Raw genomic sequence first — 27,387 nt, forward strand, 5'->3', positions numbered from 1 at the left:
AAAGAAATTATTCACATTCTAAAAAATATTTAAAGAAGAAACCATCACAAAATTGTATTAAATGTATCATAATTAAGTTCAAAACATGCATGAAAAAAGTATTAGCGTATGGTCCTATAAGAGGGCTAAGAGGGTCGGGACTCAGGGGGCACTTCCCTACCACCTTCTCCAATGTTTCAACTTTCAACAACCTTTGCTTTGACTGTTCCTAATCTCAGCTGGCGAAAATGACAACTAAGATGCAACTTAGAAAGGCAAAGACCAAAATATATTATCAAGAACTCATATGCTACAATAATATTGCAACCTTGCACATAATTTGAAGAAAAAAAAAACTATAAAAGTGTGCAATTACAACTTCCTTACCTCTGGTTTTGGAACATAAATTTAAACTGTTTAGTGTTAACATGTAACAGGTTTGTGGACTTTAAGCCCATTTTACTTATTTTGATTAGCACACATGCTTATACAGCATACTGCCTCCTATATAAAAGCATTCTTGTATATATTATTAATTGAGAAATACAACCAAATGCTTTATCCCATGGACCTCTACTTCTTCAAGTATAGAATGTTACCTTACCTCCAATTATCATACACACGATTTACCAATGATATAGCCGAGACTCTCATGACTTTTCTATAATATTCTTATATTCAACAAGTCTCATAAATTTGTAGCTGATATTCTTAGTAGTATAAAACTGGCAAAGTTTGTGTCAGACAATTTTATAGAATTCCATTAGCGGCGCATTTGGGCTCCTTGGATGCCACCAACTTTCCGATAAGCTCGAGCAGAGCATCCAGGCTGTCTGAAGGCCGATGATTTAAAGTTTGTTCACATACTTGGAGACATGGTTTCAAAAATTGAATAGTTTAAAAATTGCACGAGTGGTGTATCTCCATAATCTAACCCATAACACTTATCCACAACTAGTCGATCTGTACTCTGTAGCATTAATTCAATTTTTTACACACACTCAGAAATGCTGATTCAGCAACCAGTTGCTTCTACTCTAATATAGGAGTGGATAAAATTGATTAGGAAAGCAAACAATAATTCATAAAGCTAATTAATAAGCATGTACCAGCCTATTATACTCTAGTGTATATATGCATTTTCTAATAAATTAAACTCTGTGGAAGTAACTAATAATTGAGAGTTCATAGGCCACTACGGATATGTAGATGGCAAACCAGCAGGCATGTCCTTTGGCACATAGAGGCTTGATGATACATGTCCTATGTTACGAGAACCAAGAGCTTTTGGAGTCCCATAATGTGTGTCAGTTCAATGAACTTCAACGAGCTGTAACAAAAGAATAAAAGCATGAACCAGAACCTAGCTCCATTTGGGCCTGCATATTCTAAGTTTCGTACAGATTATGTACCACTTGAAACGGCAAATTTCTTTAATAGTGCGAAACAATAAAGAGAGGTCCTCACATGCATGGCTGGGTTTTAATTAGAAGGTGGTGTTGAAGTAAATGTCATTAATTATAATCGATCCTTAATTGTGAGAGCCGGAATAACCCATAAATTTTGGGATAGGCGATGGATAAGCTTGAGTACTGCCCCATAGACGTCTTTAATGTAATCTTTCTGTTCATAATTAAAGGTGGATCTATTTTTAAAAAAGAGTTAGTGCTCACCTAATCCCCATTAGCAAGGGTTGAATCTCGGTTGATGGCCACACTTTTAAGGAAATGACAAAATTTTCCTTTAAATTAATTTCTTTTTTAAGAAAATCCTCAAACAATGTAACAATTTAAATGACCATTTATATATGATTTTAATTATATGAGAAAAATTATAAAGACAACATAACAAGTACCCTTTGATTAGCAAATTCTTTTCATTATTTAAAAAAACTTAAAAATGTGTTTATTATATAATTATTTAGTGCTCCGAAAGTACAATATATAAATGTATGTTAATTCTATCTTATCACATGAATAGTAAATTTCATCATAAATTTATTGTGTACACATTTATCATACTCACTTAACACTGAATAATTACTTGTGCTCGCCCTAAATAAATATTAGGAAGAAGAATTTGCATACGAAGGCATCTTATTTAAAAACTCAAGAATTTGGATACAAGGCATGTTATTAAACAAGTCAAGAATGACAACTAAATAGTACGCTCACTAATTTCGAGAAGTAGATTGGAACCCTCGTGGGCTGCCTAAGTTGTAAGCATGCATAACAATATTGAGGAATGAGTAATACCTGTCTATCAAAAGATCTATCCCATTAAAGTAGCTTAATATTAAAGATAACAATAATAAAAATGGTTACTCTCGGTCCGAGAAATTTCAGAAATTGAAGCGTAATTTAAAAAACGCCTAGGAAAGAGCTTCGAAGCTCCAACACATGCAAACCAATGCTATATCCCTCGTGGTCCACCAATATTCACTCTTCAAAGTTCAAACCATACCAGCTCCATGCATGAAGTTCTGCTGGCTGAGAAATAAATATAGTTTAGCTAGCGTCATCAAAGTTTTTTTTTTAATCTTAACACAGAAAATGCCTAAAAGAATTAAATATTCTCCCCAAATGTCTCTCTTTTTATCTTATATTTATAAATATCTCGTGATTAATACTGTGGACCTGTGGTTTTAGTCTTTTAGGACAACGAAGTTGCTAATGAAAGCTACAGATAAGCCACCACTAGTCCAGTGCATGAACCCACCCACCTATATATATTCACTTCCCTCTTCACCAAATCCTACACCACTCAAACCATAAACACTTCTCAACTATTTCCTACTTCAAAATCTCTTAATTCTCAAATCTCTAAAATGGGGTTCTCTCAAATTACTCTACTCCTCCTTGTTCAGCTAAGCTTGATCAACTTGTGTTTGGGCACAAGAAAGCTTAATTCTCTTTACCAACCACCACCCATGTCTCTAACATACCACAAAGGAGATTTGCTTGAAGGAAACCTCCCAATTTCCATTCTTTGGTACGGAGATTTCTCACCAGCCCAGAAATCCATTGTCTCAGACTTTCTTCTCTCTCTAAACCCACAAAACCAACAACAACAAAAGCAAAATCCCTCAGTCTCTAATTGGTGGAATACCATCCAAATTTACATGAAAAAAGCTGGAAAGAAACAAACCAACGTTGTCGTAGCAAACCAAGTCTCAGACAATAACTACTCCATTGGTAAAAAGTTAACGAAATCCCAGATTTCCGAGCTGGCACACGTGGCCAACTCAAAACCCGGAGGGTTGACCTTAGTTCTCACAGCTCAAGACGTGGCGGTCGAAGGCTTTTGCATGAGTAACTGCGGGTTCCACGGCTCTGACACAAAGCTCAAATCCGCTTTCATCTGGGTCGGCAACTCGGTGACTCAGTGCCCAGGTCAATGCGCATGGCCATTTCACAAACCCATATACGGACCACAGACCACACCACTGGGTGCACCCAATGGGGACGTGGGGCTAGATGGCATGATCGTAAATTTAGCGAGCCTATTGGCTGGAACCGTGACGAACCCATTTGGAAACGGCTACTTCATGGGCTCGGCTGGCGCGCCACTCGAAGCGGCTTCGGCTTGTCCTGGTGTGTACGGTAAAGGAGCCTATCCGGGTTATGCTGGGGAGCTTTTGGTGGATTCGGTAACGGGTGCGAGCTATAATGGTTTTGGTGTGAGTGGGAGGAAGTACTTGTTGCCAGCACTGTTTGACCCGAATACTTCTCAATGTTCAACCATTGTGTGAGAGAGTGCTGAGATGTACACACGTGGCTTCTAGTCATGATTTTTCATGTTTGTATTGTATATATATCTACGTGTGCATAAAAATTTATAATATTTAATTATGCTTATTTTGATTCTTAATATTTGATATTTATCTATATCTATACTATATATATATAAAAGAATTTTTATTTTTGGACTGGATTTTTATATAGTTTAAAAATATCCTTATTAATGAAAAGTAACTTCATTTAGAAACAGGGACGGCCCAACATAATTAGGGGCCTAAGGCGAAAAATTTATGCAGGGCCTTTAATAGATAAATATTAATTAAACTAAATTATTTAATACTAATCAAATTAAGGTTAATTTGATACATTAAATACATAAATAATACCAACTAGACTAATGTTAATTTCATATAGAGAATTGAATATCATAGTTGAATTATAAATATTAATAAAAAGAAATAAAAATATATTGCGATTGGAAAATATACTTTATTTTGGATATAAGACGATGTATAGTTAAATAAAGTTGTAATCTAATTTTTAATTTTATATTTTGATTTTAAGAGAGAGAGAGAGAGATATTATTTGGTGTATGGTTTTGTAGGATATTAGTTTACAAAAATCAAAGTCTCAAACTATTAGGGGAGATTAATCTATAATTGATGATTTAACACATTTGCAACATCTTTTTGAAATATTTTAGGGTTTCAATTGAGTTAAGATTGTCTCGTACTTTGAGAGTCTCAATAGAAATGAAAAAGAAAAATGCGCTAATTAAAAGTACTATAAAATATTCAAAATATAATGTGATATTGTTTCTCATTGATGAATTTCATCAATTTAACTAATGAATGTTTATATTACATTTTTTGTGATTAATAACATGGCAATTTGTAAGCTAATAGTAAAATTTGTACATCACTAATAAAAAAAATGTACAACCTTTAGAAAATATATATAATTTTATAAAAATTTGGGCCTTTAACTATAAAAAATGGGGCCTTTTTTTTCAAGAAAAAATTTGTTTTTTAGTGGGGCCTTAGGCCTAGGCCTAACTTGCCTAGACCTTGAGCCGGCCCTGTTTAGAAATTGGGTCATAAATGTCAAATAATAAATAATAAATTTCATTTTAAATTAAAAAAGAGAATTCTTAAAATTTAGGATTTTTTTCCTTTATGTAAATTATTAACTTTTATTCAAAAAAATAAAAAAGCCTCTAAGCATGCACAACGAGACTTTATTCAAATTATAAAGTCTTTTTGTTCATTCTCATTAATTAATGATATGAATGCTAAATGCTAATTACACTCAAAAAGACATTCTTTTAAACACATTAGAAAACAAATGAAAATAGTTTTTCCCTTTTCTGTTTTTTATTAAACTTTTTTGTCACACCAAAAAAAAAAATTCTACTTATCAAATAGCAACAACAAATCTCACATGACACAACCAATAGCAGCAACAAATGGAGGAGCTTGGATTCTCTAACCAACCAGACACACATCAACTAAAACCAAATGTAAGAAACCCCAAAAAAAAAAAGCCCAAAACCAGCAAAATTAATTGATCACCAACTTAGCAATCCAATCACAAGAATGAACAAACCCACGAGCCCCAAAATCGTTCTTAAACTGAACATCAAAACCACTCCATTAAGCAACCCATGGCCTATTAATCACATCCTCTGAAAGCCCATAAACTATTCATTTAACCAAGTATTGATGTCCCTCTCCTCTTAGCAAATTGGTTGGGCCAAACATCACAAGTATGGATTGGGCCATTTAATGACGATATTGATATTGCTTCTCCTCTTTTAGAAATGTGTCGGCCGCGTATTTTGTGACTCCATTATCAATGCATTCACACTAGTGAAGAGTAGTGTAACAACATATTTAGGTTGGGTTGTGTTGCATCGGATTTGTTAAATTTGCGGACTGAATATACACCCATATTTACATAATTTGGTATATCGGGATCTTTTTTTTCTTTTCTTTTTTTTCTCTAGAATGGTTAGGTTCCGTTTGGATATGGCTTATTTTATTGAAAACTGAAAATATTGTAGTAAAATAATTTTTAAATGTATAAATAGTGTCGTGAGACCTATTTTTAATGAAAAAATTGCTGAAAAATGAGGTTTGTAGATCCCGTAAACAGTGCACGAGACCCACTGGTGTGCACTATCCGCTACTTATTTTGCTAGATGAATAGTGCTATGACAGAAAAGTCAAAAATCACGGCTCAAACAAAAAAAATATATATATATATATATATATTAGAGGAAACGCAAACGCAAAACGCGTTGCTTTTCAGCTATCCAAACCACACCTTAGTACTTTGATCATATATGTAATTAAATGATTTTTATTATTATTTTAAAAGTTATTTTATAGAATTATTTTAATTTTAAAAGTATTTTTCTTTAATAACTGAAAAGGACAAAGGAGGTGACCTAAGTGGCTTCCCTACATGGACGTTACAATAGTAGTATCTTACCCGCTATGTTGATTGGGAACTACAAGCAAGAGTATTGGACTTTGTGGAACTTAGTTGTGTTTGATCTAGATTATGACCTGACCCAAAATAAAAGTACTACAAATTTTAATGGAATTTTTTTCTAAGGCTTAGTCTATAGTGAATAGTGACATCCTTGCAACTCTGTGGATGTAGACAAATTGCCGAACTATGTATATATTATCTTCTTCTTCTTTTTTGCGCACATTTTTTCTCTATTTTGCATCTCACAAATCTGGAAATTTTGTGATTATTCCCTTCAATAAACATCTAGGGAGGTTCTTTGAGTGATTAATATAACATATAAAAACACATTTTAACCCAAAAAAGTCTAAGCCTAACGAGTATGTGCAATATACATCACTATTTTCTAGCACCATTGGCAATAAAATTCTTTTGTTGGGAATTTTTAAAATAATTTGTATGGCCTTTATGGGTTTGCTTGGTGCAATATACCATCCCAATTTTAATTGTGAAAGGAATTCATCCCTACTTCCATTTGCAAAAGGAACCTTAATAACCTTGTCACCTTTGCCCCCACACCAACAAGTGTAATCATAGCCCATGGTGGTGTGAGGCAAAGGTGGCAAGGTTATCGAGATTCTTTTCGCAAATGGAGTAGGGATGAGTCAAATCCCTTTCGCAATTAAAACTAAAACGGTATATTGCTCCAAGCAAGCCCATAAAGCCCACACAATCGATCTTAAAAAGGCCCAACAAAGAAATATTATTGTCAATGGTGCTAGACAATGGTGATGTATGATATACCAACCAACACCCAGTGAGTCAACTGTTATCCCAATCTCACAAGGACACTAGTGGACATTGAGTTAGGAGTGTAGGGTTTTTTTCCAAGTACTTTCTATTAAAAGATTTGAACCTAAGACATCTACCTCCCAAAAAACTTAGAAGCAAGCCAAATAACCACTAGATCACCGCCCAGTGTTTTTTAAAGTGTAATTTTATGTTGGGCTATTTGTTGACAATGCATGTTTTAGTTGGACCAGTTGACATAATGTAGGGACTCCAGGTTCATTTGTTATTTAAAGTTCGCGTCATTAGCGAAAATAAATGGAAGGATCACATTAACTTTATATATGTTAAACTATTGTTATAAATATGTGTATATATATATATATATATGTGTGTGTGTGTTCACTTTTGGTAAATTTAAGAAGGGATGTGGTCGTGCCCTAAGTTTTGGTTGATCTGTCTCGGTGATGGTTCTTGTGTTTTTCTTTTGCTTTCATTAATATAATTCTATTGTTTTTTGTTCAAAAAATACAGAAGGGATGTGGTCCATGTGGCGTGGATGAGCCCATAACGTGATTTAAAATTGGTTGTGAAATTCTTTACACACCTTTTGAATTGGTTGACAGTACGGCCTCATCAAAATTTTTTAGGCCGAGCTTCAACTGGGCTCCGTTAAGTGGAGCCCAGCCTGAAATTGTTGAACCATTTTCTCCTTGAGCATGAGAGTCAGACCTAACATTGTTTTGAGGCTGTGCTTGAAATGGGGTCAATGGACATTGTTCATATAAACTGAAAAGCCCAGTCTTGTCAGTTAACATTACAAAGGAAATTTAATTACGCATTGTAATTTATAGATGGTGGATTATAAGTTGGGTTATGTTGTGTAGTTAAGGAACACATTAACCATCCATTTTGGAAAAGTTTTAATGGATAAGTGAAAAAGCTGTCAAAACAGTTAATTACTTTTTCGTTTTTTCATAAAAAGTTTCTTAAAATAATTTACTAATGCATGCCTTAAGAACACACGTTAGTAAATCTCTTATAAATTTATAACTTTATATTAACCCAACCAATAAAATCTTTAACCTGTTATCACCTGTATCTTAAGGACTTTTATTTTTTGTATTGAACTTCTTGTTTCAAAATATATATATATATATATATATAAATTATTGTATTATATATTTGGATATCATTACAATTATTTTCATAGTTAACTTTCTCTTTTATTATTTCATTATCCTTACTCTTTTTGATGAATTTTTTTTATTCATTTGTATGATTTTTGTAGGGTCAGTTTTTGGGGCCCAGGCCCAGCAAGAAGGTGATTATAGTCCAAAGAACCCTAGACAATGAATTTGTAGAGAGCGGGTTACAGAACTAGGACTTGACGAAGTGAATGTTAGTTAATTTTAGGCCATGCAGCGGTTTGGACGTAAGAATATCTCCTTTATGTCCACTGGATGTTCGGTCCGAGGAAACGTATGGGTGCACCTCTGTTTCTGATTAAAGGCTATAGTCTTTCTCTCTCTATCTCTCCTTCTTTCTTCTCTTTTTTCTGATCTCTTATTCATGGGGATGCCCTTCTCTTATATTGCCTCCTTAAAGTAATAAAAGTCTTACACTTGTTGATCATCTGGATCTTCACTTGAGTGCCTATCCCATCGGACATCCACCCTACATTTCTGTGAGTTGCAGTGACCAAGGCAACACTGTTCGCCTGTCTTCTCCACATTAATGCAGCCAGAAAAGTAACTTCCTTGCATTTAATGCGGCAGTTGTGGTCTCCCCCTGGACATCCTATACTCTCTTCCTTCTCCCTGCTTTGTGAGGCTCATCCCTACTACCAATATTCGTTTGGAGTGATTCCTCATTGTGGATAGGGTGCACGTTGGGCCCATATTTGGTACGTCCGAGGAGACATTCCTCCTCGGACGTCTTTTTAAATAAGTTTGGACTTATCAGGGTTGGGCTGGAAGTCTTTTGGCGCCCCATTTTCTCCTTGGTCGTGGCTGGACTCTGTATGGGGCCCAAGACCCATTGTTTGACTTGGGAATTTTACCATTACAATTTTCATTTAAAATTTCAATTATATTTTTCATTGCTAATATCAAATTTATCAAGAGATTTGAGATTCGATTAATATTTATATATATAGTGTTTTCAATATATAAACTGATAAATTCTAATTAGCATTCAAATTTTAAAAATATTTCCAAATGAAAATACAGGGCCTTTTCTTATCAAGGGTCTTTAGGTCAAGGTCTAAATGGCCAATGCATTAAGCTGCCCCTAAGTTGACATTAGAATGTCAATGCATGTGAAAACTAAAAACTGAAAATATTGTAACAAAATAATTTTCAAATGTGTAAATAATGCCGTAGAACCCATTTTTAATATTTTTTTTTTTAATAAGGTGTTGTGGGTCTCGTGAACAATGCATGAATAGTGCTCTATGCCTCCTGAAACAGTGAAATGCGTGCATAAAAAAAAAAAAAAGGAAAGGAAACATGCAGTCACAAACGCTGAGTCCAAACATATACTAAGAGAGATGAAGGAAAATTCAACCCAAAGCATGCAAATTGGTTAAAAATAAATTTCATTTTGTGATAATTGAATGCAGGGAAGACAAGTCAATTAGGGATTAAAGTTGTAAATCAAAGTGTCATAGAGACTTCCGCACAATCAATCTCTCTCTTTCTCCCAAAAAAAAAAAAAAAAAGATTTGAGTACTTTTATTTGTATTTATGTGTTTGAGATAAAATTATTGGTTTCAGCTGTAACCAAATATTTCCAACTTGATGTCATTGGCTCTTTTGAAGTGAAATTATAGGCGGCTACCTGTCTAACGTGGGTCTAGTTTTGAAAGAAATCCTAGAGTTAAGTTTTTAAAAGGGTTTTACTTTTCTCCAAAAAAAAAAAAAAAGGTTTTACTAACACATGACCTTGTGCATGTATTTGTAAACTATTTTAGAAATTTTTTTACAAAAAATATAAAAAGTAATAATTTTTTTTTCAACGTTTTCAATTTCTTATAAAAAAATTCTTAAAATTGATGATTAATATATACTCTAAAGACACATATTAAGCTAAACTATTTTTTTTAATTGGATTTGATTAATAAGTGTCTTTAGGATATTTATTAATGAAAAATTTTTGACACTATGAGAAATATAAAATATTGTAAAAAAATAAAATCAACTAATCTTTCATTTTCTCATTGAAGAATTTTTAAAATATTTTTTAAACTAATATCTTCAGTTAACTTTTTTCATAATATAATAATTTAAAGGGTCATATTAACGAGTGCTATTAGGATAATAATTAACAATTTATTTTTAAAAAAAATTGATACTGTTTTTATAAAAAATAAAAAAAAAATTGTCAAAATATTTTTTTTATAAAAATTTTATTTAAATAAATTATTAACCATGGTTCAAATATATATTCGTGAGCATTTTTCTAATTTAAAAGTGATGTATTTCTGCGGTGCTCAATAGGACCATATAATGCTAGCTGCGGCCCCGACGAGATATTCTGAGCCGACATTTCAATTCTCTCAGCTGAAAAGTCAGTCACAACTCAAATTGTGCAAGTTGCAAGTTTTTTGACAAGTACAGACACAGAAAGCTACGCCCCTCTGGATACAATCACTTCTTTCTTTCACCCACAAAGTCAAGAGCATGTCCCTGGCATCACAAAGTTGCAGGATTGAGGATTCGGACAAATTGCAAGTTGCTGGATTCGGACAAGTTGCTAGGAATGTAAAGATAATTTGGAAATATTATTTAAATGTTATAAAAATATATGTGAATAAAAAAATATTATAAAAATACGTGTTATATTATTTAAATAATAAAAATGATTGTTTAAACAATCCAATTCAATTCAATCCACCCTTAAAAATGGTGAAAAAACTGTTTACATCTTTTATCCAAATATTTGATATTAAAAGTAATTTTTTTGAATTTTTAATCTTAATCTCCAAGGGTGATATTACAGCTATTACATCAAATGTCAGCCTCAAATTGCGTGCCAAGAGGGAAAGAGATAATGAGAGACTACGATGTAACTGATGTAACAGAAGAGGGAAAGAAATAATGAAAGTACTGTGAGTGAATCCCAGAAATAATGGGAGCACTGTAAAATTACGTGCAAAGAGGGAAAGAAATAATGGGAGCACTGTGAATCTGTTACATCGATTTTCAATCCCAAATTGCGTACGAAGAGGGCAAGAAATAATGAGAGGACTGTGAGTCTGTCACTGATCAGTACTCCCTTATATACAGTATACAGTATACTAGACCGGTTAAGATAATAAAATATATTTAAAAATAAACACGTGATATAATATGCAACTGCACACTGACTCAAACCTCATCCTTTCTGGAAATAGGTCGGTACTAAGTGTGAACTGTGAATGAATGCTTTCATTTACGAATAAGTCAATAACAGTCCTCAAGTCGCACAAGTTGCTTAGATCCTCGCAACTTGTTTATCACTTCGATGCCTTCACGGCTTTGGAATTTCGATTTCCCACCCAATAATGTAAATGATGGGTCGACATTTCATCTGATAGCGAGTCATGGACTTTTCAGTTTTCATTGCATTAAGGCTCTTAGATCCTCGCAACTTCTTTATCACTTCGATGCCTTCACGGCTTTCAAATTTCGATTTCCCACCCAATAATGTAAATGATGGGTCCACGTTTCCTCTGATAGGCTGATAGTGAGTGGAGTCAAGGACTTTTCATTTTTCATTACATTAAGACTTAAAAAATAATAAAAAAATCATTTACCTTCAAAGCTGAAAAATGTCAATACTTAATTTTTAAACAATATAAGAATGTATTTAGAATGACATTATTTAAAATCCATGAAAAATATGATAAAATGGACCATATCCCTTTATTTCCTCTCGAAATTAGGAGTCTAATTAACTAAAGGGGTGAAAAAAATGAAGAACATAAAATATTTTAGTTTTTCTAATTCGTGTTTAGTTGAGAGTGAAAAAGTGAAGAAATGAAAAGTTTGTATAGATTTATTTATATACTATTGTTAAAAAATAGTATCCAATTAAAAAAAAAAGTGTCAAACAACCAAGAAAAAAAAAAAAAACCAATCACCCACACTTAATAAAAATAAAAAATCATACCTAGAAAAAAAAATTCACATCTATTTAAACCCAAAAAAAAAAAAAAAAAAGACCAAAACCTATATTATGCCAAAAAAGAGAAGAAAAAAAAAAGTAAAAAAGTAACAATGTCCTCATTTAGGAAAGCTAAAATAAATTGAAAGACAACGACAAGTTCACATGAGAGGAGGAGGGATAGTTCAGTTATTAACTTCACTCCTCTATTTTCTTCCCAAATTAGTGAGTTAAGGAAGAAAACATGTGGACCCCACCAATTTTCCAACCTCGCTCTCCAACCAGATACCAATAAAATTGTTTTTCTCTTCACTTTTCTCTCTTTTATTTTCTATCCTCCCAGTTTCAACCCCAACCAAATGGACCCTAAGAGAATCTTGAATCATTTTTCCCCACTAAATTAATAAATAGCTATATATTTACACTATGTTGGTTATAAAATTAAAAATCCAAAATGCAACAAGTGGCACAATAAAGTGACAACATTTGTAAACAAATATGCATGAAGTAAATGCGCAAAATGTAGATGCGGCAATTATCATGAACAACAATTATCAAATTATGTAATAAGGCTTGGAACAAAAAAAGTCCAAAAAACCATTTATATACTTCTTTTTTTAGAGTAGTTCTTTGCCCCTCTGATGCTAAAATAGTAAAATAAAGAAATATTTTTCCATTTCTATTGTACACAGACTATACCATAACATTAAAATAAATAATAAACACATTTCCCACCTAAGAAAGCTTAGGCTACATTCGTTTCGACTGAAAAGGCTTTTAGGAAATTATTTTACAACCTTGTGTGCGTTTGGTACCTATGGAAAATTGGGTCAAATGAAAATTACTTTACACGTTGACCGTAAAAAAACTCCTTCTCACTTGTAAAACCATTTAAGTTCTTATTTTACCTTCAATTGTTTTACACTTCTCACACAATCCTCACACGCACTCATAGACATCACACACTCTCTCCAAGCTCAGTTGTGACCACTCACCAACGAGAGAGAGGCAGAGAGCTCCACCCTCTCCCTCACGCTAATTTGAGCTCCAACCACAGTTCAATGAGCGCTGTCGATCCACACACCTCTGCGCCGGTGAGTTTCCTCCACTGTTTAAGTTCTATTTGAGTTCGACGACCTCACCTCACCTCCGATCCACACACCTCCGCCCAGCAGTCACTCTCCCTCACACTGGCAAAGCCATACTTGCCTCCAACATCTCCGATCCGTCACCAGCAAAGCCAAGCTCTTAAACCCACCCTCAATCTCTCACTCTTTCTTCCTCCTCTCACCAACTATATCATGTATATGTTGTGAATAAAGGTTTTTATTTTTATTTTTGGTTGTGTTAAGTATATATTTTGAAATTTTCTGTTATAAAATTGGTTTGAAAGCTGAGAAAATGTGAAAAATTTGTAGGAAAATAGCATTTTCAGAATGTTACCAAACACCAAAAATTGTTCTCCGACCTATTTTCCAATGTAGAACCAAATACTCGGATTTCATTTTTCTTACGGGAATTTATTTTCCCCTGCATTCATTTTACACTCGAAATTCAATTTACATAGAGCCAAACGCAGCCTTAGAAACACAATAAAATTTCGCAATATTTTTACAATACTCGTGTTTTTAGTTGGGATGGATCTTAGAATAATTTATTTTATTTTATTTTGACTTACAATATACTAACACCTTAATTTATTGTAAAAATATTGTGAAATTTTGTGATGTTACGAAATAACTACTCCCATTTTTATCAATTAGCCTAACACCAAAATAAATGACCACTAACTAACACATTTATTTTTAAGTTAAAGCCTATGTGCACTTTGACCATTATTCAAGGTTTTTTTTTTTTTTTTTTTTTTTTTTCATCACTTATCCAAATTCCTTTCTTTCACTTCAAGTAAGCACGGGGAACTCGAACTTTACACAAAATGATGATGATGATGATGATAATAATTGTAAGGACATAATTTAGTTCTTAAACCCAAAAGGTAAAAGGATATAGGCCCAAAGAGCCCAATACAATGAATTTGTAGAGAGTGGGTCAGAAAATTAGGCTCTAATGAGTTAGGTAACAATTATAATGGATTCAGATCACAATAAAGTAAAGATAGACTGGTTTTATGCAAAGAAAATCATCCTTGGCATAATCTGAGAAGATCAGTTCTTGTATATATTTCTTGAATTTGGTTACAAGCACAATTCTTGTTGCTACAGTGTTTTTCTCTTAATTCTCCGATCCCTTTTCCTCAAGGTCTTATTTCTATTTTATACTATCTTCCTTCTTTCATCTCTACCCTCCATGTGTAGATTAGATTGCTGATGTTGTTCCTTGTCCCATCAACACCTTCCTGAAGTCTCTGGGAGTAGCTGTAAGGCTGAAAATTATTGTTCAGGTATCACTTCCTCATTTATGCGGCCAGAGAGTTAGGTACAGAGTATTCAATGCTGTGGTAGCAGCTATCTCTTAGATATTTCATAGTTTTCCATTGTCTTATGCTTTCTTGATGTATCTCCTTATCAACAAAATCTCCTGGAACGATGCTTCTGGATGGCAGACCATAACTTTTGACCTTTGCTTCGCTCAACCGAGGTAATATCCCTCCTCGGACTGTAACGACTCAAGGAAAAGTGCTAGCCACATCTGCGCTATACCTCAAAAAGATTCGTCACAATTGAGGCTCCTTTTAGTTGTTAATAAAGCCCAGATCAACCCAATAAATACCCGATGTAGGACTCATTACACACCCACACACATCACACAATCAATCAAATTGTGGCATCACAATCTCCCCCACTTAAATCCCTAACGTCCGCGTTAGGGCCCACTTTGTGGGGTAATGTCTCTGAGCCTACATGGGATTACCGGGCCGGCTCTGATACCATATGTAACGACCCAAGGAAAAGCGTTAGTCACATCTGCGCTATACCTCAAAAGGACTAGTCACAATTAAGACTCCTTGTAATTGTTAATAAAGCTCAAATCTACCCAGTAAATACCCGATGTGGGACTCATCACACACCCACACACATCACACAATTAATCAAATTGGGACATCACAATCTCCCCATCAAGAAGGAGCCACCAATCCAACTAGTGCTTTGGAGAAATTTAGAAAGCTTGACCCTCCTGCTTTCAAGGGTACAAAGGATCCAATAAAGGCTGACAACTGGCTTAAAGAGATAGAAAGGCTCTTTAGAGCAATGGAAGTTAGTGATGAGCAACGAATTATCCTTGTTGTTTTTGTACTGAAAGGTGATGCATTGGAATGGTGGGAGTCCACAGAGAGGACACATGGAAGAGAAGTTATAACTTGGCAGCATTTTGTTGAGCTCTTTCATAAGAGGTACTTTCCTGATAGTCTGATGGTGCAAAAGGAAGCTGAATTCATTCGCATAGCACAAGGTACTCAATCAATGTATGAGTATGAGCGGAAATTTGCTGAATTATCCCGCTTTGCTCCACACATGGTTGACATGGAAGCAAGGAAGGCTAGGCATTTTGAAAGGGGTTCAAGGGAGGAAATTCAAGGACGGGTTTCCATGTTCAAATTGGAAACATATGCAGAGGTGGTAGATCGAGCTCTCATAGCAGAGAGAAATTGCAATCGTCTCTCAAAGGCCAATGATCAGGAGAGGAAGCCAAATCAGAGTAATTTTCTTAAGGGAAGGCCTAGTGGAGGAAGCCAAATTAGAGTAATTTTCTTAAGGGAAGGCCTAGTGGAAGTTCATTCAAGAAGCAAGGGGTGCCTAATTCAAATAAGAAGGCACATAAGACTTGTCCAAGATGTGGAAAGGCTCACAGTGGAACATGTTATTCGGAGTCAGAGCCATGCCCTAGCTGGAAGTGTGGGCCCCACACTCAAGGACGCGTGTGCCCGTAAGGAGGGTGGATTGTAGTGACCCAAAAAGGGGGTTTTGCATTCCATGGAATCCCACATCGCCTAGGGAAGCACATGGGAATGTGTTTGTAAGGAATAACCTCCCTTCAATGTGTAGAGGCCTTTTCCCCAGCACAACTTGGGGAAGAATAAAACCATAAGGGGTATGGGCCCAAAGTGGACAATATCTACACAGTTGGGGTGGAGCCGTTACACGGACCACCTTCTTGGACCATCATGACCAAACCCCTTTCTTTATTCAATAATGCCAACCTCCATAACAACATTTACCCATTCTTGGACTACTAGGCATCCTCAGACCAGGCCCCTAACCTAATACATACTACTGGGCCTATTATCCCAATAATGTCTTGTATGGTACTAAGGCAACAAAGCATCCATTTTTATTTCACCTCTATCTCTTCTTCTTCTTCTTCTTCTTTTTCATAGTTTCAAATTTTGAATTTTTACCATAAATCTAAAATTTAAATAATTAGAGAAAAAAAGAAAGAAAGTTGGAAATTTATTTTCTCAAAATATTACATTGAATCAAATTAGATGTCTAAAATTTGTGTATATAGATTAATCTCTTACTTTAATTGTTAGTAACTATGAATTTGTTGTTTTACAATTGTTTATTTATTTTATGGTTGTTTAAATTTTAATATATTTTTTTAATAACTAATGATGCTCAAGATCGTTAGTCAGAATGCTCGTCCAAAATGGTGTCGTCCTATGCCAACCTGACCCTGAGGAAATAGATGGTGAAAGGAAGAAGTGTGGATCACCGATGTGGTGCTTGCCACAGAGCCTCCGATGCTAAAGTTAGAATGACTAGAATAAGAATAGCAATATTAGAATATCAATCACTGTGAACTAGAATTCATGTACCTTTTTGTCAGGTCTCGAGAATGGGTATATATAGGCGCTTTCTTCTTCCTTCTAGCCGTTGGTTTTGCCTTAATGGTGGTATCATTTCCGAATCTGCAACGTCCCTGTAAGGTGTTAAATGGAGAGATATATCTCCAACGGCACGGAAGTTCATTATTGTCCTTGTAACGCTTCGTCATGATTGAGAGACGATAGCCTCGTCTCTGCCAGGTAGTTTACCAAGGGTTGGGCTAATCTCGGGGTCATCCTTGTCCATTGTTCTTCCCATATGATCGGGACTATCAATAACTATTACCATTATTTATAATTTTATTAGTAATATTGATTGATATTTTTAGTATTTTTTATTATTATTGCATTTTGATTTTGCCCCTCCCCTAAACTAAAATTGTGGTTGTAACTACTCAGTAGTTACAAAAGTTACGAGCTATGCCTGTGGGCATGACATATGGAATCAAAGCTTAATAAGAGAAAGCCACGTGGGAAAAGTAATCGTCAATAACTTATTTTTAAAGAAGACAACTCTACACCCCCAAACTACCTATACAAGGAATCATTTTCTTGTTATTGTATGTACTTGTCATTTTCTTTTAGCCCTCATTTGGGATGAGAGAATGGAATGAAAATGAATAAAAAGAATAATTTTAAAATATTATTCTCTTCTCTTGTTTGAGAGTTTTAATGGAGGGAATGAAAATTCCATTCTTTTATTTGAGAGTTTAAGTGGAAGAAAATGGAATGAGTAAGAGAGAACATTCATTCTTCTTTATTCCCTTAAAACCTCGATTTTAATGAATTTTTTACTAAAACTCTCAAAATATCCCTATATATTTAACCATTTATTTTAAAATAGAGGTTTAATAGTAATTGTGGGGCCCGGCCCAAAATAATGGGCTAATTAAACTATGGGCCCGTCCGAGAAGATCTTGTCCGAGGAGAAGTTATAGCCCAAACGTTATTTAAGCCCAATTGCGGTAAAAGAAACCTGTCCGAGGAATAACTCCTCCTCAGACATCACAAAGTCCAGATCAAAAGCTCGCCCCAACCATTGCAGTTCATCCTCCAAGCATATAAAAAAAAGAATAAAACCCAAAATATCTCATGGAAAGCTGCCACTACCACATTAAATGTGTCACAACCACTCTCTTGGCTGCATTAATGAGGAAAAGACCCCTAAACAGTGCTACCTTGGCCACTACAACTCACAAAGGAGTGATAAGGGTGTCTGATAGGACAGGTGCTCAAGTGGGGGTTTAGATGATCAACAAGTGCAAGGTTTAGATAAGAATGAGAGACCTATATAATGTAGTGGAGTCCCTCAAAGAGGGGGACGAAAAAATGTATTACCTGTACCCAGGAAATATAATTTTCTGTTGAATTTCCATTCTTGTGCTTTTTGTTTCTGCAATAACATTGTCCATGCATCAGACCGACTAAGTTCACTGAGACTAAGTTCTTTGACCCATCCTCTACAAAGATTGATTGTGTGTTGCGCCTTGGGCCAAGGCCTGATCAGTAGGATTTGGACCAGGAAAATCGTGCAACTACAATTGGCGCTGTCTGTGGGAAGAACTACAGTATCAGTAAACACAACTATTGAGCATGGCAGAACTAGGCCCACCCCTTGAGAACCCTCAACAGACGGAACCCGTTGAGTCACAAAGGCAAGTCAATCCCGCCAATCCCGGAAGCAGGAGAAATCGCGAGGGAAGCATACATACTACCCAGACAAGTCAGAGTCACACCCAATGAGGTAGTCACGTATCCCAAAGACGAAACAGTCATGAGGCCATGCAGTGGGAAATTGATGACCTGAACAAGGCCTTAGACCAGATTTCGAGATCACCTTTCATGTACATAATTGAAGGGGCTAAGCTGCCTCGACGTTTTAATCAGCCGACATTCACCATGTACAACGGCCGAGCAGATCCGGTGGAACATGTGAGTCAATTCAATCAGAAAATGGCCATCTACTCGCAAAATGAGGTTCTGATGTGCAAGGTCTTCCCGTCCAGCCTGGGGCCAATGGCGATGAGATGGTTCAACAGCCTGAAGTCAAACTCCATTGGATCATATAAGCAGCTTACACAAGCTTTCTGCTCCCATTTTATTACGAATAGCAGGGTCCCTCGACCTCTGAGCTCGTTATTATCTTTGTCTATGCACGAGGGAGAGACCCTGAAGACGTACTCGGATAGGTATTGGGAGATGTACAACGAATTAGATGAAAATCATGACGATGTTGCTATCAGCACCTTTAAGAGTAGCCTCCCCACCGAACATGGCTTAAGGAAATCTCCTACTGGTAAGCCAGTGTCTAATGTTCATCAACTGATGGATAGGATCGACAAATACAAAAGGGTAGAGGAAGATCAGCTGCAAGGAAAGGGAAAAGAGAAGGTCATTCCCCCCAAAGCAAATGACTTCAGAACGGAACGGTATAACCATAACCAACCGAGGAGAGATTTTTCGCGACAGGCTGGACAGAGCAACACGCAAACGGTGAACGCCGTATTCAGGGAGCCAGTACAACAGGTGCTGAAGAAAGTAAGGAACGAGCCCTACTTCAAATGGCCGGGAAAGATGGCTGGAGACCCTTCCAAACGTAACCAGAACCTGTACTGCCACTATCATCAGGACCATGGGCATACCACTGAGGATTGCAGGAATCTCTGGAATCACCTAGATCAGTTGGTCCGAGAAGGGAAATTACGTCACCTTCTGCACCCATCGAGTGGCCATCTCGGTTAAGCAATGCAAGAGCTTCGAAAGGATGTGTCCTTAAGACCCCCCACCGGCACGATACATGTCATCCTCGCCGCGCCAGGAAGAACTGGGCCGCCACTCTCCAGGGTCCTGGCTGTTGATCGGCTCCCCTCCAAGGACAGGCAAAGGGAACCCAAAAGGTCAAAAAAGGGAAGCTCTTTGGTACTAGGATTCTCGGACGAGGATAAGAAGGGAACTATCTAACCTCATGACGATGCCTTAGTGGTTGCGTTAAGAATTGGAGGTTTCGATGTGAAAAGGGTATTAGTAGACCCAGGAAGTGCGGTAGAGATAATGTACCATGATCTGTACAAGGGGCTGAACCTGAAGCCGGAGGATTTTACAGCTTATGACTCCCCCCTTATCAGCTTCGAAGGGAAGACCGTTATGCCAAAGGGTCAGATCAGACTACCCATACAAACTGGATCGGAGGTGGTAGAGGTAAATTTTATCGTGGTCGACGCTTACTTACCCTACACCGCGATAGTTGCCCAGCCATGGATACACGCCCTGGAAGCCGTATCGTCCACACTTCACCAGAAAGTAAAATACCCTTCCAGAGGACAAGTAGAAGAGGTTCGTGGGGATCAAGCCATGGCCAGGCAGTGTATGGTGGCCGCTATTTTACATCGGTCCCATGCCGAGTCCTCAGCCCCTGAGAACTTATAGCAACCAGCCTCCTCAGCAGGGCAAGACGGTGAAATAGCTGAGGAGATAAGGTGTGAACATTTAGATAAATTCACTGTCAGCAACGATCCGAAGAAGTTTTTCCAGGTCGGCTCCGAGTTGCCTTCCCAAGAAAAAGAGGAATTGGTCGGATTTCTCAGAGGAAATGTCGATGTGTTTGTATGGGACGCCTACGACGCCCCGGGAGTTGATCCTAGCCTAATTTGTCACCACCTGAACATTAACCCCTCTTCAACACCGAAAAAGCAACCACCCCGACGCCCCTCAAAGGAACATGCTAGTGCCGTAAGAGACGAAGTGGCAAAACTGAAAAAAGCAGGGGCCATTAAAGAAGTCTTTTACCCCGAATGGTTGGCAAACACAGTCATGGTAAGAAAGAAAACGGGGAAGTGGAGAGTTTGCGTGGACTTCACGGACCTAAATAAGGCGTGCCCAAAGGACCCATTTCCCTTACCTCGAATCGACCGACTAGTGGATGCAACCGTGGGTCACCCTCGAATGAGTTTCCTGGACGCCTTTCCAATGCTATCATCAGATACCCCTTGTGTCAGAGGACCAGGAGAAGACGGCTTTCATGACGCCCATCAGAAACTATCACTATAAGGTGATGCCGTTTGGACTAAAGAACGCCGGGTCAACCTACCAAAGGATTATGACTAGGATATTCGAGCCACAGCTGGGCAAAATCATCGAGGTTTACATAGATGATATGGTCGTAAAAAGTAAAATGGTGTCCGAGCACACGAAAGACCTTGAAATAATCTTTGCTATCTTAAGGGAGCACAAGTTGCGGCTCAATGCTTCCAAATGTTCATTCGGGGTTTGGTTCGGGAAGTTCCTGGGGTATATGGTGACCCACAGGGGAATCAAAGTAAGTCCCGATCAAATCAAAGCAATTAATAGCCTACAGGCTCCTCGGAATCCGAAAGAAGTGCAGAAGCTCACTGGCATGATCGCAGCACTTAACAGGTTCATATCACGGTCTTCGGATCGATGTCGACCTTTCTACCTCCTGATAAACAAGTGGAAATGGTTTGAATGGTCGGAGGATTGTGTTCAGGCCTTCCAGCAACTCAAGGAATACCTGTCACGACCACCCATCATGTCGAGCCCTGAGGCAGACGAGGTGCTGTTTGCGTACGTCGCTGTAGCTTCCCATGCTGTAAGCCTGGTACTGATACGGGATGATAATGGGGTGTAGCGACCGGTTTACTATGTGAGCAAATCATTACATGAGGCCGAGGTGCGATACCTACCTTTAGAAAAGGCAATTCTGGCAACAGTACATGCAACCAGGAAGCTCCCTCATTACTTTCAGGCGCATACGGTCATCGTTCTAACTCAGCTTCCCCTTCAAGCGGTGCTTCGAAGCGCTGACTACACAGGAAGGATCGCCATGTGGAGTGCGCTTTTGGGGGCCTTTGATATTAAATATATGCCCAGATCCTCCATCAAAGGTTAGGTCCTCGCAGACTTGGTAACGGAGTTTGCTGAACCCTCTGTAGAACAAATAACCGAGCAAAAAGACAAGGATGGAAAATCGGTTGGCACAATTTCAGCAGGGGGAACCTTGCATTGGAAGGTCTATGTGGATGGCGCAGCCAACCAGAGAGAATTCGGAGTTGGAATAGTTTTAGTATCGCCAGACGATGCTGCCATTGAAAAATCACTGAGACTCGGGTTCTCGGCTACGAACAATGAAGCCGAATACGAAGCCTTACTTCAAGGGATGACGATGGTTCAAAGATTGGGCGGAAGGGTAATAGAAGCGTTTTCGGACTCCAGACTGGTCGTCGGCCAAGTGACGGGCGAGCTGGAAGCTAGAGATGCTAGGATGCAAGAGTATTTAGGACAAGTCAAATGCCTACAGACGAGTTTTGAGTCATTCAATCTGACGCACATTTCCAGGAGTGTAAACACCCATTCAGACTCGCTGGCCACTCTCGCCACGTCCTCGGCGCATAATCTACCGCGAATGATCCTTGTCGAAGATCTAGTCCAGGCAGGTCCCACTAGAAGAAACCCGGCCCAAGTCCATCAAATCAGAAAGAGTCACAGCTGGATGGACCCCATAAAAAACTTCCTCCAAAATGACATCCTATCGGAGGGAAAATTGGAGGCTGAGAAGATGCGCAGGAATGCTCCTCGGTTCTGGCTATCAGAGGACCACAAACTATATCGGCGCTCCTACTCTGGGCTGTACCTACTCTGCATACATCCAGAAGAATCCGAGTCTCTACTTAAAGAGTTACACGAGGGAATTTGTGGAAGTCACACCGGAGGAAGGTCACTGGCACACAGGGCACTCACCCAAGGATACTGATGGCCGAACATGCAAAGAGAGGCCCAAGAATACGCTAAGAAGTGTGATCAGTGCCAGAGATTCACCCCAAATATCCACCAACCCGGAGGGGTCCTCAACCCCCTCTCTAGCCCATGGCCGTTCACACAATGGGGTCTTGATATTGTCGGTCCTTTCCCCAAAGCTGCGAGGAACAAGCGATACATAATAGTCGGAACCGATTACTTCACTAAATGGGTGGAGGCTGAACCTTTGGCCAACATTAGGGACGTGGATGCCCAGAAATTCATCTGGAAGAACATTATCACCCGCTTCGGAACTCCACGCACACTCATTTCAGATAACGGTCTTCAATTCGACAGTAAGAGCTTTAGGGAGTATTGCCGCGAGTTTAGGATCATTAACCGATATTCCACTCCCGCCTACCCTCAAGGAAATGGGCAGGTCGAGGCCGTGAACAAGGTCATAGTGAACGGACTGAAGAAAAGACTGGATGAGGCAAAGGGGAGATGGGCAGAAGAGCTCCCACACGTCTTATGGACCTATCGGACAACGCCGCGACAGTCAACCGGTGAAACCCCCTTTTCGATGACTTATGGGGCTGAGGCCGTACTCCCAATCGAGAACAAATTTCCCACACTGAGGTCTAACTCATTTACCCCAAACAGTAACGACGAGTTATTGGGAAGAAGTCTAGACCTAGCCGAGGAAAGAAGGGAAAAAGCAACGATCCATATGGCCTATTATCACCAGAAGCTAAGACAAGGATATGATGCCAATGTTAAACTGCGACCTTTAGGTCCGGGTGATCTCGTAATGAGAAAGATTCTCGGCAGTGCAAAAAACCCCTCTTGGGGCAAGCTGGGGCCCAATTGGGAAGGACCATATCGCATCACATCCATTGCCGGGATAGGCGCTTACTATCTAGAAGATTTGGATGAAAAAACTGTACCTCGACCATGGAATGTAAATAACCTCAGAAGATATTATTATTAATGAAAATGGCTTAGCCCACGTTTTGTTTCATGATTATCTTGTGCCTACTGGTCTATTTACAACTATCCAAGTTTTAAACAGAACCTAAGTCCTGCACGGCTCCTCAGACCACAGACTTAGGGGAAATTATTACTTGTTGCAACTGTTCATAGTTTTAAATAGAACCTAAGTCCTGCATGGCTCCTCGAACCACAGACTTAGGGGAAATTATTACTTATGACAATTTATCCAAGTTTTAAATAGAACCTAAGTTCTGCACGGCTCCTCGGACCACAGACTTAGGGGAAATTATTACTTATGAAAATTTATCCAAGTTTTAAACAGAACCTAAGTCCTGCACGGCTCCTCGGACCACAGACTTAGGGGAAATTATTACTAGTTGCAACTGTTCATAGTTTTAAACAGAACCTAAGTCCTGCATAACTCCTCGGACCACAGACTTAGGGGAAATTATTACTTGTGGCAACTATTCATAGTTTTAAACAGGACCTAAGTCCTGCACGGCTCCTCGGACCACAGACTTAGGGGAAATTATTACTTGTTGCAACTGTTCATAGTTTTAAACAGAACCTAAGTCCTGCATGGCTCCTCGGACCACAGACTTAGGGGAAATTATTACTTATGACAATTTATCCAAGTTTTAAACAGAACTTAAGTCCTGCATGGCTCCTCGGACCACAGACTTAGGGGAAATTATTACTTGTGGCAACTATTCATAGTTTTAAACAGAACCTAAGTCCTGCATGGCTCCTCGGACCACAGACTTAGGGGAAATTATTACTTATGACAATTTATCCAAGTTTTAAACAGAACCTAAGTCCTACACGGCTCCTCGGACCACAGACTTAAAGGAAATTATTACTTGTGGCAACTATTCATAGTTTTAAACAGAACCTAAGTCTTGCATGGCTCCTCGGACCACAGACTTAGGGGAAATTATTACTTATGACAATTTATCCAAGTTTTAAATAGAACCTAAGTCCTGCACGGCTCCTCGGACCACAGACTTAGTGGAAATTATTACTTGTGGCAATTGTTCATAGTTTTAAACAGAACATAAGTCCTGCATAGCTCCTTGGACCACAGACTTAGGGGAAATTATTACTTATGACAATTTATCCAAGTTTTAAACAGAACCTAAGTCCTACATGGCTCCTCGGACCACAGACTTAGGGGAAATTATTACTTGTGGCAACTATTCATAGTTTTAAACAGAAACTAAGTCCTGCATGGCTCCTCGGACCACAGACTTATGGGAAATTATTATTTATGACAATTTATCCAAGTTTTAGATAGAACCTAAGTCCTGCATGGCTCCTCGGACCACAGACTTAGGGGAAATTATCACTTGTGACAATTTATCCAAGTTTTAAACAGAACCTAAGTCCTGCATGGCTTCTCGGACCACAGACTTAGGGGAAATTATTACTTATGACAATTTGGGAAATTATTACTTAAGGGAAATCATTTTAAGGCATGCGCGTAATCTAGCATCATTGCAACCCTCATTCAAATTCGCTGCACAACATCCTTTTTATCTTGACCGTGTATATTTATTTATGTTGTTGCAAACGTTAAATAAAGGAATGGTACTAGCATACATCCATAGGAAACAGAGAGAATATTCTATATTAATATTCCGAGGTCAATACAAAGAGAGGTCCTTACAAAAGAACACAAAACCGGACGACTCTCATTTAAGAAAAAAGAAGTACAAAAATTAAAAACATAAAAGCTAAGCCTTAGCAGGAGGATCCTTCTTCTGCTCTGGCTGAGGAGGAGGAGCCTCGGAGATAGAGTCCGTAGCAGGATCCTCCACTTTATTAAGCATAGGGACGGCATCAGGCACCGCCAGATCCTGCTCCGAAGCCGCTTGAGCGCCATTAGGATTCTCTTGGATCTCCTGAGGATAGAAGATGTTCTCGGGCAGTCTCAGCGCCGAATCCGCAGGAATTCCTGCAGCATCAAGGGCATGAGCCCATGATATGCTGCAGTAGTCCCTGCACACCTCGGGGATCTCCTTGGATAGCCTGGCCTCCGTTTCTTGGATCCCGAGCTGGCGAGAAGCTTGCTTTTCAGCCTCTGCAGCCTCTCGAATCAGCTGAGCCTCCTCTTTGACCCGCTGTAGCTCATCCTCGACTTTTTGTAGGGCAGTCTTGAGATCCAGCACTGCTTGCTTCTTGGTGGCAAGGTTGATCTGGGTCGCGTACAGCTCTTTGCGCTGATCCTCCGCTTGGGTCTCGGCACTTTTTAAACTGGCCTTAGCACTCTTGCGCCGTTTCTCTGCCTCCTTGAACTTCTCCGCGAGTTCAAGGTGATCGTGCTTGAGGGACCCCAAGGTTTTCTCCATCTCCGTCCGAGATTGGGTCTCAGCCTCAGCCCGACTGCGATTATCACGACAAAACTCCTCAGCCACAAATACCTGCTGAGTAACCTGCAAACAAAACAAGATTGGTTTAGAATTTAACAGGGTTAAATAAATTAATTTAATAAAATAGTAAAAGGGTCACTTACCATGGCGAGATCCCTTTTGAGGGATAGGAAAATCTCGGGCTGAGAGAACCGCCTGTAGGCCTCCATATCCTGAGGAAGGAGTACGGGTTACTCCAAGGCATCAGCTACGTATCCTGCTCGGCCTCGGTTATAGTCTCGGATTGACGCATTGTAGGGGATAGCAACCCCATCTAACTCCAGCTTGGGGCTCCATGTACGCGGGGTAGCGCGCACCTCAGCACGGTTCTCCTCATCCCGGCTTTCCACAAAGTCACCCCTTCTGCTCCTCGGCGCCCGGGTTGTTTTTTGCTGCTTGGTCGGCTGGGCAACCACCTCACCTTCCTCAGGAGCGTCAACCGGCCTTTTCTTCTTCAGGTCCGGATTAACCTTGAGGCCGAGGTCCGAGGGAACTTGAGGGACCACAGGAGGAAGGGTCTGGGCCTGTGACTGAGATGGTCCTTTTTATGATTGACCTTTCCCTCGGGAGGCCATCAACTCCCGTAAAGTTTTTCCCTTACCGGCCATGGGATCTATCTCTTCGTCTGAGGGGTCATCCGAGCAGGCTATGATTAAGGGAGCGCCAGCTGCAGAGTGTCGATCCTGCTCCCCTTCAGGATCCGAAAGCTCAATCAAGGGGGCTTGCTGAACCTCCTCCTCAAAATAAAACTCGTCTATCTCTTCCTCAAGGGAAAGACGAGATGATTCGGTTTCCCCTTCAACCGGAACAGCAACGTCAGGGTCGTCTGGCGGAGGTAGTTGCTCTGCTAACAAGGGATCTCGAATGCCAGGTAGCACGACTGGTGGAAGATCACGTCGAGCTAGGAACCCGGGCTTAGACACGTCAATCCTAGCCAACCTCGGACTGCCAGCTCTTATGGCGTGACCGATAGCTTGGAAATAGCGGCTTAGAGGTTGATAGCCCAGAACCAGATGAGCTGCACGTAACTGTCCGTCCTCAGTAGTGTAAATTTCCGACCTTAGAAGGAAGTTCAACGCCGGCATGTTCACGAGGCTTAGCCGAGGAGCGACATGAACTTTATCTGCAAACATCCAAGAGGAGTAGGATTAGTTCACGAAATTTTCCAATTGTGAAGAAAGCGAGAAAAATAACCCCCCAATACTAAACCCTTTCCCAAAAAGGATTGGCCTTAAAGACGCCGCACCTGGGACTCCTGCCCGAGTTGGACAATGAATACCATCGCTCCACTCCCCTGAAGCAATAAGGAAATCCTTCT

General features: G+C 38.9%; 1 protein-coding gene across 1 annotated transcript; it reads left to right on the top strand.

Moving 5' to 3' along the window:
- The first annotated feature begins 1,188 nt into the window (after positions 1-1,188).
- Positions 1,189-3,849, top strand: LOC126708064 (protein PHOSPHATE-INDUCED 1-like). The gene is made up of 2 exons (XM_050407885.1): positions 1,189-1,285; positions 2,670-3,849. The coding sequence occupies exons 1-2, from the start codon at positions 1,189-1,191 to the stop codon at positions 3,728-3,730; spliced, it is 1,158 nt and encodes a 385-aa protein (XP_050263842.1). The 3' UTR covers positions 3,731-3,849.
- Positions 3,850-27,387: the final 23,538 nt, after the last annotated feature.

The sequence above is a fragment of the Quercus robur genome, chromosome 12 (assembly GCF_932294415.1).
Source record: "Quercus robur chromosome 12, dhQueRobu3.1, whole genome shotgun sequence".
In the NCBI taxonomy this organism is placed as follows: Eukaryota; Viridiplantae; Streptophyta; class Magnoliopsida; order Fagales; family Fagaceae; genus Quercus; species Quercus robur.